Source organism: Acinonyx jubatus, chromosome D1 (assembly GCF_027475565.1).
Source record: "Acinonyx jubatus isolate Ajub_Pintada_27869175 chromosome D1, VMU_Ajub_asm_v1.0, whole genome shotgun sequence".
NCBI classification, from domain to species: Eukaryota; Metazoa; Chordata; class Mammalia; order Carnivora; family Felidae; genus Acinonyx; species Acinonyx jubatus.
Window position 1 is genome coordinate 93,442,176 of NC_069390.1, and position 12,977 is coordinate 93,455,152.

The 12,977-nt window shown below is 44.7% G+C and overlaps 1 protein-coding gene across 7 annotated transcripts in view; it reads right to left on the reverse strand.

Annotated features, from left to right (window-relative positions):
- The window catches only part of JHY (junctional cadherin complex regulator), a 60,121-nt gene that overhangs the window by 18,638 nt on the left and 28,506 nt on the right, over positions 1–12,977 (reverse strand). For 6 of the 7 annotated variants that reach the window (XM_053203964.1, XM_027036770.2, XM_053203962.1 and 3 more), the window contains 2 exons: positions 6,154–6,267; positions 208–869 (listed from right to left, as the gene is read on the reverse strand). In XM_053203964.1, the coding sequence (XP_053059939.1) occupies positions 208–869; positions 6,154–6,267 (776 nt within the window). The remainder of the gene's footprint in view (positions 1–207; positions 870–6,153; positions 6,268–12,977) is intronic. The other variant, XM_027036772.2, reaches the window with a different exon arrangement.

Below are 12,977 nucleotides of genomic sequence, written 5' to 3' on the forward strand. Positions count from 1 at the left end.
TTAACTACAGTGGGAAAAGTAGAGGAGACTGGGAAGAAGAAAAGAAATACCTCGAAAGTGGGCTATGTGAGGCAGAAATCAGAGCCAAGGACATTGCTAGGCGATGTTTTCCTCTCCCTTGACCGTCCCCATGACCCACGCCTTCTCCTGTCTCCAGTGGTCTCTCATAGCTCCTCTAGGAAAAAGTTGGGAAAAGGGAATTCTTACCATAATATTTCTAAGTTCTTATATTTCGTCTCTGTGTAAATCTGCTTGGGTTGCTTCTTATTTGTGGTTGATCCATTAACATTTACTGTAGGAACAGACTGTGAGCCTTTCTGGCTCAGGGGCACTTGTCTCTTACTAAGCTCGTTTAGGTGGTTCAAGCCCACATTGGAAAGAGTGTGGATGTGTGGCTGCTGATGTGACGGTCTTTTCTCTTCTTGGCCTTCGTGTCCTCTTTGTTTGTGAACATCTGTCACTGACTGATGTCCAGCAGAGTTGTTATATGATGCCTTATCAGAAGCCTGCTGTGCTGGGCCAAGTTTGTTGGAGGTTACTTTGGGATCCCGGCTCCTAAGTGCACTTGAGTCTTGTAAATCATCATTCGGGGCATTCATAATTACAGTTGTTTCGTGCTTTATTGAAGGATCAGTGGGCTTATTCTCGTTTGGTTGCTGTCTGGGAGTGCTATTCTGGTTTCCCTGACAGACAGCCAGCTCCTCAGTCACCAAAGACTTCAGGCCACTCTGGCGTTGATGCTGTTTCCGGATCTTGTGCTTGGCTGGTTTTCTGGAAGGCTGCTGACCGTTGGTGGTTTCAGAAGATTGACGTCTCAGTAGGTTGTTTGATTTTGCACTTTCACATTGAGACCAGTGTCCTTGGTGATTCTAAAAAGAGACCTTTGGTTAACGTAAAGCTAAATGATCAGCATGCTTCACAATTTATATTAGTATTTTCCAAATTGCCAGTTAAGACTTCTGGAAAGTGACCACAGAATCGAAAGGAGATTATGAATGGGGGGAGGGGGGGACCTTTCCTACTTTCAGGATATGAGAGTGATTGAGTAATTCCTCTTGGCAATTTCAGATTATGAATTTTCTAGAAAGAAGAAGAGAGCTTAGAATGGGCTTTATATTCACGACTAGTCTTTGACTTCAAATGTAAAATGATGTATCACCGCAGGGTGGGGAGGGAAAGGGGCTTTACCTCTACAGGGCTGCATTACAAAGAAGGTGCAAATCTATACCAAAATATGCAAGTTTATTCTAACCAAGACGAATATTTTTAAACATCTTAACCAGAAGGGACATTAGTGATCTGCTTACCAACCAGGTACAAATCTAATAGGAGATACAATTTAGATGATCAGATCTTCCTACTCATATGGGTCAGAAGCTAGAAATGACCTCTTCACCAGATGAAACAAATTAGATTTTATTCAGAGGATTATAAAGGAGGCTGCACTGTGATAGGACATCTGTGAAACCACAAGGGTTGTTTTGCTTCAGTTCCTTAATATAGCCTGTACTTAGGGAATCAAACATCTGGGGGAAATATTTCAATTTCAGAAAGGTCTTTATGCTTTTCAAAGTCTTGTAACAACAAAATGTACTCCTGGTATAATAGATACACTATGTAACTATATTGTGCTAAGCCATTTAGAAATATTTTCCAAGGAATAAAGCACTCATTACTTCGTGAAAAACTAGCAGAGTTAAGAGGCCTTTGGAAAAGAATGATTAAATGCTTAGTAAAAATAGTAAAGACCATATGCATCAGTGTGGAATATACCTGTGCCATATTTTTTCCTTTCTGAACACCTAAAAAATCTCTATGGCCTGTATCTATGCAATGTTAATTGAAAAATCCAAGTTACCTGGATCACTCGAGGGGGGGAAACACCTTTTTTTTTTTTTTTTTTTTTTTGCTCAAATTGTTTAAGTTTGCTATGAACAATGATTAAATTATTGCAGCGAGTTCAACTTTTTTTTCACGTTTCTGGTAGAATTACTAGGACATCCTGTTCTCTGTAATAATAAATGGCATTCTATTTCTAATGAAGTCTCCTTATAATGATTAGGTCGAGACTGTTAAATTTAACACAGTAATATACAATATTACTTTGCATTGTCAGATTTTTAAGTAAGAATGGCTTATCTGAAATTTAGACTATGTTCTCCTCAGAATTTGAGCTTTCTGGAGGATTGGCCAGGCTCTGATTAGCTCGTCTAAACTTTACATTTTTACCTTTGGTACTCGAAAAAAAGAAAAGCTTCCTTTTTTTTTTTTTTTTTTTTTGTATTTCAGTTAAGAAAAGGGCACCTGGGTGGCTCAGTTGGTTAAGCATCTGACTTCGGCTCAGGTTATGATCTCGTGGTTCATGAGTTTGAGCCCTGCATCAGGCTCGGTGCTGACCGCTCAGAGCCTGGAGCCTGCTTCGGATTCTGTGTCTCCCCCTCCCCCTCTTGTGCTCAGTCTGTCTCTCTCTCAAAAATAAACATTAAAGAAAAACAATTTTCCTTCCATGCGGTACATGGAGCTGCACGGGAGAAATGTGGGCACAGAGGCTCTGCAAATTGATAATCCAAGAGCATCCTTCCTTCAAGTGGACCCAGAAGAAAACGGCTATTTTACAGTCGTATCAGTGTGTTAATGAAACACGGTGGCTCTTTTCATGGCTGTCATCCCTGTTTATGAAGGCAAAAAAGAAAGATCACCTTTGCTGTGATCTCTAAATATGTATTGATGCTGATAGTGTCATATGGAAGAGTATCTGTTCTGGGGCGCCTGGGTGGCCCGGTCGGTTAAGCGTCTGACTCTTGATTTCAGCTCAGGTCACGATCTCACAGTCGCGAGTGAGATCGAGCCCTGCGTGGGGCTCTGTGCTGATAGTGAGGAGCCTGCTTGGGATCGTCCCTCTCTCTCTCTGCCCCTCCCTGGCTCACACTCTATCTCCGGCTCTCTTCCTCTCTCAAAATAAACAAACAATTAAAAAGAAACTTGTCCAGCCTTTTAGTTGCTAGAAAAATAAGCGAACAGGAATTCTTCCTGCTGCCATCCTAGCCCTCCCTCCTCATTCCCATCGACAAAGAGGGGGGGGAAAAGCTACCAAGAGTTCTTTCTCTGGGGTCCCAGACCCAAAATCTTGGGTTACCACTTGGTTTTAATCATGTCCCACCTTTGCTGCTGACGATTCAGATTACAGTAGTACTCTTCATAGGGGGTTTTGTCAACAAGGCGGAGGACTCCTCATTTGAAGAAACTTCAATTGTCTCGAGTGTTAAATCCGCTATTCACGTGAGTGTAAGTGCCCAGAGATGGCATTTCAGTCCCCAGAAGGGAAGACATTTACGGGCTTGCTGTGATTTCTTTCACCTTGTGAGCAGGCTACTTGAGCTGTGTGGTTTTACTGAAGATTTATTTCCCTACAATTGAGGTGCCAGGTGTCACTTTTTAGGTCACAAGACCTGAGTTCCCTCAAGGTAATATACAAAGCCATTCTCAGGCTACTTAATCTCCATCAGCACTGAAATCCTCTATTTTATCCTGCTCTCAACGGGGTTCTTTTGTTACCAACACTCACAACCGGTCCATGCCACATGCACTCAGAATAACGGCTTAATGGCACTAGGGTTCCCTGGCCCACACACACCCTTGTCCATTGGAACAGCGTTTGCGTCGGGGAATCCTGGTGCCTCACGCTGGGAGGATGATTTCTTAGTAAGATCCGCACTTCGTTATTAACGTTTGTTCATACCGTGTCATCCAAGGGTAGTTTGCCCCCAACCCCGCAAAAGGCAGCGTCTGGCTGTTTCTCTTTGGCGGCTTTCCTGTTGCTATGCCATAAGCAGAGAGGAGGATGCATGGTCGTCTTAACCAAAGGTTCATCTGCTTTAAAACAAAAGCTGTTCTTGTCCTTAGTGACCCCGATCGACCCTGGCGTCCTGAGGGTTGTGCCTGGGCTCCAGGGTCAGCTCTGACGTTGAGAAGTGTCTGTTGTGTTTATTAACAATGAAACACAAATACTTCGAACTTGGGTTAGAAATTCCATCGGATAATAGTAAGAAAACTTAGAGCACACGTATTAACTGGCTCTAATTTATAGCATCAGGAAGGGAGGGTTCTGTGTTCAGATGAACAAAAGACGTCAAGAAGTCTTGACAGTGTTGGAGCCCAAACCAAAATAATAGGTCTTTGGAAAGGTGGGAAGTTACTTAGGATGTGATTACAAGGAACTTGACATTAACTAGTCAAAGATCCTACATACCCTGTCCTTCCTTTGTCTAGAAAGTCAAGAGTCATTTCATTATTTTTTAAACGTTTATTTTTGAGAGAGAGCTCTCCTGAACCATGAGATCATGAGCCAAAATCAAGAGCTGGATGCTTAACCAACTGAGCCACCCAGGCGTCCCAGTAGTTATTTATTTTTTTTTAAGTTTGTTTATTTTTGAGAGAGTGAGAGCTCTCATGCGCATGAGTGGGGTAGGGGTGGGGGACAGAGAGAGAATCCCAAGCAGGCTCCGTGATGTCACCATGGAGCCTGATCTGGGGCTTGATCTCAGGATCTGTGAGCTCATGACCTGAGCTGAAGTCAAGAGTCAGACGCTTAAATGGCTGAGTCACCCAGGAGCCCCAAGAGTTATTTTAGAGTGGCAAGAAAGCAAATCTCCTATTTCATTTTTTTTTTTTTTTTTGAAGCTTTACTTAATTGGAGAACTTTGCATTTCTTTCTATTGGTGACCTGTTCCATGCCTGGGAAAGGATCTTCTGCTATTGGGAATGTGCTCCCTCAGACTAGTCAGCAAAGTACTGGGTCTAGTTCTGGATACACAACGGAATTGGGATTCGGAATACCCAGGAATGTTCACGGGACAGCACAGAATGATTCAGGACAAGACCTATGTGGAAAGGTAGAGTGAAGAGGGATTAGTTGGTTTAAAGTAGAGACCTCAGGCACAAGTAGGATGCTTCCATAGAAAATAATGATGATGGGGCATCTGGGTGGCTCAGTTGGTTAAGCATCCGACTTCAGCTCAGGTCATGATCTCGCTGTTTGTGGGTTCGAGCCCCGCATCGGGCTCTGGGCTGACAGCTGGGAGCCTGGAGCCTGCTTTGGATTCTGTGTCTCCCTCTCTCTCTGTCCCCCCCCCCCCCCCAAAAAACAAAGAAACATTTAAAAAAATTCAAAAAAAGAAAAAAATGATTATGACGACCATCAGTTGTCAGTATTTTTAAAGTGAGGGTACATAAATATAAATTGTCTCGGGACCTTGTTTCCGGTGTCTTTTTCTTGAGATGTTCATGTCTCGGGTTCCATGGTCTTCCATCCAGAAAGAAGGCACTAGTTTGGGTAGTTGAAGAGGAAAAGGAAAGGCAGCCTGCAGCATTGGTATGCTGAACGCCTGACTGGTGTGTAGGATGCAGCAGGGAGTTAACAAATCCTTTTGAAATGAACAAATCCTTTGGAAGCATCCCATGGGCCACTCCGTATTGCTGCCATGTTAGGTCTAACGATCTTGAGATACTTGGCTCCTCTTTATCTTCATTCAGGAGTGGGTTATAAACAAATGAGTTCTGGGCTGCCTGGGTGGCTCTGTCTGTCGGTTAAGTGTCTGACTTCGGCTCAGGTCATGATCTTGTGGTTGGTGGGTTCAAGCCCCACATTGGGCTCTCTGCTGTCAGCACAGAGCCCTCTTTGGATCCTCTGTCCACCCCCCTCCCCCCAAAAAATAAACAAACCTCAAAAAAATAAAATAAACAAATGATGGGAATGCAAGCTGGTGCAGCCACTCTGGAAAACAGTATGGAGGTTCCTCAAAAAACTTAAACATAGAACTACCCTACGACCCAGCAATTGCAATTCTGCCCATCTGGGCACAAATCAGTCTTACCTATGGTGGGTAACTATTCTCAGGCATAAGAATAGACCTGTAAATAGAGGTGCCTGGGTGGCTCAGTCGGTTAAGCATCTGACAGTTCAGAGCCTGGAGCCTGCTTTGGATCCTATGTCTCCCTCTCTGTGCCTCTCCCACTCACACTCTCTTTCTCAAAAATAATAAACATTAAAAAAAAAAAGAATACACCTGTAAGTAATAAGAAGCCAGTGGTGGATATTATTGATATTTAGCAGTAACCCTTGAAACCCATTTAAAATTCAGTCTAGCGAGTAACCTTTAACTGTTGGGCTCTTTGATGCCATTTGTCTACAGGATCAATGGCAGCATTTTCAGTCTCTTTGGCATTCTGAATGGACGTCTTGTCAGTTACACTGATGGAGTAGGAGATCTAAGAGGGTAAAACAGAGCATGTTAACAAGTTTCTTCTTAGTCTTAGAGCCACGAGGCTCATCCGTGTAACCTAGAAAGAGACCCTGAAGGGCTGTGTTTTCTTTTCGGTTCAAGGATCTATCTCGGTCTTCAGGGACCTGGATTGTTCCTAAGGAAAATGGGAATAAATAACGTTTCCTCCTGTAGGCACGATGTGAGAATTGGTGCTTTGAGGTCAAACTACTATTTATTTTTTTTATTAAAAAACTTTTAAAAGTTATTTATTGAGAGAGAGAGCACGAGTGTGATAGGGGCAGAGAGAGAAGGGAGAGACAATCGCAAGCAGGCTCTGCACTGTCAGCACAGACCCTGATGTGGGGCTCGAACTCCCGAACTGTGAGATCATGGCCCGAGCTGAGATCAAGAGTTGGACGCTTAACCGACTGAGCCACCCAGTCACCCTGTACTTTAAATGTTCGATATATACTCAGGGGACCCAGTTTTCGAACAGTTACCTGAACTGAATGTAGCAACAAATGTCGAGTATATCAAATGAGATACTAACGTAGTGAAATAACGCTGTACTTGAAGGTAGCGACAACAACAACAGAAATAACAATATTCATTGGATGTGCATGGTGTGCTAGTAGCTGTCCTAAGCACTTAGCATATATTCTATCAGTTATATTAAAGCTGATCAGGTATGTAACTATTAACTATTAATAGATGATCTGATTATCATCTCTCAGGTTAAGTAACTTGCCCAGAATCAACAGCTAGTAAGTAGAGGCACCAAACAGTCCAATTCCAGAGCCTCATATTTTGCAATTTTGCTCAAGTAACTCACTTATTACAGATAGCATCTTTGGGGTGCCTGGGTGGCTCAGTCGGTTGAGCGTCCAACTTCAGCTCGGGTCACGGTTGGTGGGTTCGAGCCCCGTGTCGGGCTCTGTGCTGACAGCTCAGAGCCCGGAGCCTGCTTCAGATTCTGTGTCTCCCTGTCTCTCTGCCCCTCCTCTGCCCATGTTCTGTCTCTCTCTCTCAAAAATGAATAAACGTTAAAAAAAAAATTAAAAACGTAAAAACATAGAGAGCAATATCATCTTTGACTTGCAGAATTTGTAATGTTGGCACTTAGTGAATTTGAATGATGGAGAGTGAGGTTCTCAACTTTAGTCAGATGTTGGAATGACAAGATATCAGGCGCCCCTGAAGTGATACAGTCTTAATGTTGGTAAAAGATTCTAGAGGTAATCCAGTACAACTATAGTACTTCTATACTATCCATTTGCTATTTAGACACATGCCCCAGGGGGCGCCTGCGCAGCTCAGATGGTTGAGCATCCAACTCTTTTTTTTTTTTAATGTTTATTTATTTTTGAGACAGAGACAGGGCATGAACGGGGGAGGGGCAGAGAGAGAGGGAGACACAGAATCTGAAACAGGCTCCAGGCTCTGAGCTATCAGCACAGGGCCCGATGCAGGGCTCAAACTCACGGACCGTGAGATCATGACCCGAGCTGAAGTCGGACGCTTAACCGACGGAGCCACCCAGGTGCCCTGAGCATCCAACTCTTGATTTCAGCTCAGGTCATGATCCCAGGGTCCTGGAATCGATCCCTGGGTTGGGCTCCGTCCTGAGTGTGCAGCCTGCTTGGGATTCTCTCCCCTTCCCTCTCCCCGCTCTGCTCTTCTCTCCTGCTCATGTGTGTGCACATGTGCACACTCCCTCCCTCCCTCCCTCTCTCTCTCTCTCAAAATAAATACACTCCCGTCTGTGTCACTGTAGGTTTAAAGACCTTCTGTGGACTAAGGAGGGGAGAAGGCATAAGGTGGCTTGAGAATATTCCTTTTTTTCTGTAGGAGACCTGGTCCTCTCGACCATTCCATGGAGTAAAACACTCGCTCTCTTAATCCCTGTTTCGTGGATGGTGAACATACTGTCGCATCACTGAGCCACCCAGTTGCTATAAAATTTCTTCCTATGAGAGCAGAAATACATCTTCCTGTAATTTCTAGCCTGCTTCCTTCTGAAATAATGGAGTAAGTCAAACAAAATGAGACTGTTTGGCTCGTTCAGACGATGGCCCCAAATAATAGAAGCTGACTGTGATGCCTTTGCTAAACCTCCTCTTATTCACGGGCGCAGTGGCGAGATTTCTTTGCCATTCGTCCTGGGACAGGTTACCCAGCTTGGGTTCCTTTCGCCACCGTGCCTGATGGCTCGTCAATGTCGAGCTTGTCCTTTCGAAACTGATATAACTTTCAAATTTAGGTTTTGGATCTTGTTTTATTAAATTGTCCCTGGTGGGCTGCATAGCGTGACGAGCAGCGAGCCGTGTAATGCTGGAAGAAGCATGGGGTTTAGGGTCCGTCGTGTGCGTTCACGTGTTCCCATTCTCCTGCTGCTCCGTACTCCGCATACATGCAGAGTCAATACAGGGAAGAGGGGGAAATATTTGTTACATATTAATAAGTCAGCGTCTGACAGTAAAGATAACCTCATTCCTCAGGGCGCCTTTGTGGCTCAGTCGGTTAAGTGTCCAACTCTTGATTTTGGTTCAGGTCGTGATCTCACGGTTCGCGAGTTCTAGCCCAGGGTTGGGCTCTGTGCTGACAGTGTGCAGCCTGCCTGGATCTCTCTCTGTCTCTCTCTCTCTCTCTGTCTCTCTCTCTCTCTCTCTCTCCCCCCCCCCTCCTTCCCTCCCTCTCTCCTTCCCCCTCTCCCCCTTTCCCCCTCTCCCTTGGCCCCTCTCCCCTGCTCTCACTCGCGCTCTCTCTCTCAAAATAAGTAAACTTAAAAAAAAAAAAGATAACCTCATTTCTCACCACTCCCTGTGGCTTCTCTGGCCCCAAGAAAGACAACGTTTATTTTAAGTGAAATCTTCTCTCTACCCGAAGGCACACCTGTCATGGTTACTGTAGTCGCATACGGAGATACGGCAAATTGATGGTGTGGAAGTGTAGGTACTCAGAGATTGATCTGAAAATTGGGGAAAAATGAAAACAAAACTTCTTGATGCTCGAACCATCCTGGCAAATACACGGAGCGACTTGTGCCATTGGATCATGGGGATTTTTCTGATTACAAATGGGACTGATCAGCAGATTTTGAAGGATTACCTACTCCGCAAAAGGAAAGCTTCCCAACACCACGAAACAGTGTAACTTGCACTGAGGTAGTTAAGAAATATGAATGCTGCCACCCAAGGTCAGGAACCACTGTGTCATGATGCCCATGTCTCCATCCCTCTCATGGCACCGGTTCAAGAAACACAAGGGGATTATACAAGCATTAGGGTTTTACAGCTTTTGCTCCTCTTACTGTAAAGGTTTCCATCCCTTGTTACCATGATGTTAAAAGGAAACACCACTCATTTAAAAGTAAAATCATCTCTTTCCTGGAGGAGAAATGAAGGCCAACAGAGTTAAAAAAAAAAAAAAAAAAGTTGGGGGGGGTTGGCGCCTGGGTGGCTCAGTCGGTTAAGCGTCCGACTTCGGCTCAGGTCATGATCTCACAGTTCTTGAGTTCCAGCCCCGCGTGGGGCTCTGTGCTGACAGCTCAGAGCCGGGAACCTGCTTCCGATTCCGTGTCTCCCTCTCTCTCTGCCCCTCCCCAGCTCACGTTCTGTCTCTCCTTCAAAAACAAATAAACGTGAAAAAAATTAAGAGTCTAAATAGGCTGCCTAAGCAGGCAAGGAAATAATCCTTTCTCCAACCTCAAATGAGCGACGTCTTGGACAAAAACGTTATCTGGAGCCCGGGAGAAAAAGTTGGGTTGATCTCCTAGAGCCTCCACTAGGATGTTTGATTCCCTGGACTTCTGGGAAGGGGACTGGGTTTCGTTAACTCCGTTTTTCACTGGTGATATCGATGGTTTGACGACCAGTAATGGGATCCCCTACACAGCCTCTGGTAAAGAATTTACAAATTAGAAATGCATTGCCCTACGCTGCCTTCCCCAGAGAATGTGGGCTGCGTGATATTTCCATCCACACGCTGTTTCGGTGGACTCCGTGTCTGAATCACCCCAGCGAGAGACTCCGAGCAAGTAAAGCATGCTTCTTTCTACGTTATCTCTTTGAAAGTGGAGTGGGACACAACCTCTGCCAGCTATTTTTTTTTTTTTTTTGTGAACCATTCTATTAATACCAATCAAATCGAGAAAATGATCAAATGAAATTGCATTTTGAGCATCATAAGCTGCGTAATGTCTATTCTGTTAAATTGGGGCCTATAATTGCTTCTCTACTGAAAAGATACAACAAAGACAGCAATCATGGCATGTCATTATCCCAGACTAGAAAACCGGCCTTTGCCGGGAGGACTTCAAAGGCTTGTGGTTCTCGAATTGCATTTGGCTGCTATTGATGAAGCGCGGGCAATCCTGATTAGGTGTTTACACTGAGGTAAGGCGCAGAGCAGAGAGCCTGAGTGCCTGGGTCTAGAGCCATTAAAAAATTGTACATTATGTTCCTTGCTTTGAAGTGAGGGTTTGTAGGAAGGAAAGCAACTCAGATTGAGTACAGCTGAGCTAGACTGGGCTGCGGCTTCTCTCTCAAAGAAACTGGGCAGGTTCTCAGAGAGAATCGGCACCGCACAAAAAAGTTGAGGCTTTAACCAAGAGCGATATGTGAATTAGCGTATCTGCACGACACATGCTGAGTTGTGTTTGCAAAGCGTATCAGCCTTAAGTCCTGTAATCGCTGGATGTTTGGCTCCTTTATTCCTTGATGTTGTGTGTGTTTTTTTTAACTTTATGGGGAGCCCCACTATTAATTTGTTTCCTTGTTATTCCTTGAGGGTATTAACTAGCACGTGCCCAAATTAAAGCAAGTCAAGGAGTCTGATTTCTGAAATGTAGCGTTCGCTCACCCTCACCCCAACACGTCTGCTATTGAAACCCTCCCTTTGGTGCATAATCGCCGGATTCAATGAGCGTTTGTTAACTGGGCTGACGAGCGATCTGCTGTATTAATTCTGTCCTATTTCTCATACATTCTGCTCCGTGTCAGTCCCCACCCGCTCACATGGGTGCTGCCACCTCTGTTCATACGTGGCCAGCAAAACAGGTGGAGGCGTGGCGGTCCAGGGAGCCTGCCGTGGTGGGGCTCCACCTCCGATACGTCGCACGGCTACTTGGATTGTCTGGGGACCTGTAGTAATTATTCAGCTGTTTAGAGACAATACACGGGAGATACTTTGGCTCCCGTGGGCCGCTTTCTCCGTGCCTGCCGATCACTTCCTAATGTATTTCACAAGTATGTGTTCAATAAGAATTTGAGGGCCTCGAGACCTCTGGATCTATTATTTTTTACATGCATTCTCCCTATAAGATACCGCAGCTTAAAAAACCCCTGAACTAATTATGCTAAGCCACCACTTTAAAAAACCCTTCAGTGGGGTGCCTGGGTGGCTCAGTGGGTCCTGCTCAGGTCATAATCTCATGGGTTATGAGTTCGAGCCCCATGTCAGGCTCTGCTCTGACAGTGTGGAGCCTGCTTGAGATTCTCTGTCTTTCCCTCTCTCTCTCTCTCTCTCTCTCTCAAAAAATAAACAAACTTAAAAAAACCTTCAGGGGCGCCTGGGTGGCTCAGTCGGTTAAATGTCCAACTTCGGCTCAGGTCATGATCTCACAGTTCACGGGTTCCGGTCCCGCTCGATCTGTGCTGACAGCTCAGAGCCTGGAGCCTGCTTTGGATTCTGTCTCCTTCTCTCTCTGCCCCTCCCCACTTGTGCTCTCTCCCTCAAAAATAAAGAAATGAAAAAAACAAACAAACAAACCTTCAGCACTTTTCCGTTGTCCTTAATCTTTAAAGGTTTGTAAGGCCCTGCATCCTATACTTGGTCTTTTCACACCGTATTTTCTCAGTTCTGTGGTTGGGCCGCATGTACCATTATGTCTAGGTCCGCACATAGGCCATCCTTTGCTGAGAAACCCCTCTTCACCTGATTTATTCTGACCAATCCCATTCACTGTTCCTGTTCCAGCCTTGGCTGAAATATAACTTCCTCTAGGAAGCCCTCCTTGACTCCTCAGAGGTTACTTAACAATAGATGCACCTGAGCTTATGGCCTTGGCACTTTGTACTTTCCCTTTTGTAACAAGTCTTACCTTGGTCATTAGGTTTGTTTCTCTCACCTCCTTCATGACCTCTTTAAAACTATAATTTCCCCCCAGCCCCAAATTCACCATTTCTCTGCTCTATTTCTCTCCTTTGCACTGATTTATCTATTCTGTCTATTGTCTGTCTCCTCCTACTAGAAAGTTAGCCCCATGGTGGTTGGAATTTTTTGGAATTTTGTTCAGTGATGTATTCTAAGTACCTAAGACAATGCCTGACCCACCATAAGCTGGTAATAAATATAGGCAGGTGAACGATGCAATTAACTGTTTTCAAGAATACGAAAGAGATTTTGTATTTGATTAACCAGCAGCCTGAGTTCTGTATAACACAACTAAGAATATGGACATGGGACCCCTGGATGACCACATAATTCAAATTGTTCCCTTTCTAAAATCCTTCGATGATTCTACCTCATGTAGAGGAAAAGATACTTCCTTAGCGCAGCATTCTAAAACTTGAGCATGTATTGGAATCACTTGGAGCGTTTATGAAAACATGGCTGGGGGCGGGGGAGGCACCTGGGTGGCTCAGTGGGTTGAGTGTCTAATTCTTGGTTTCAGCTCAGGTCCTGATCTCAGGGTCGTGGGATGGAGCCCCGTGT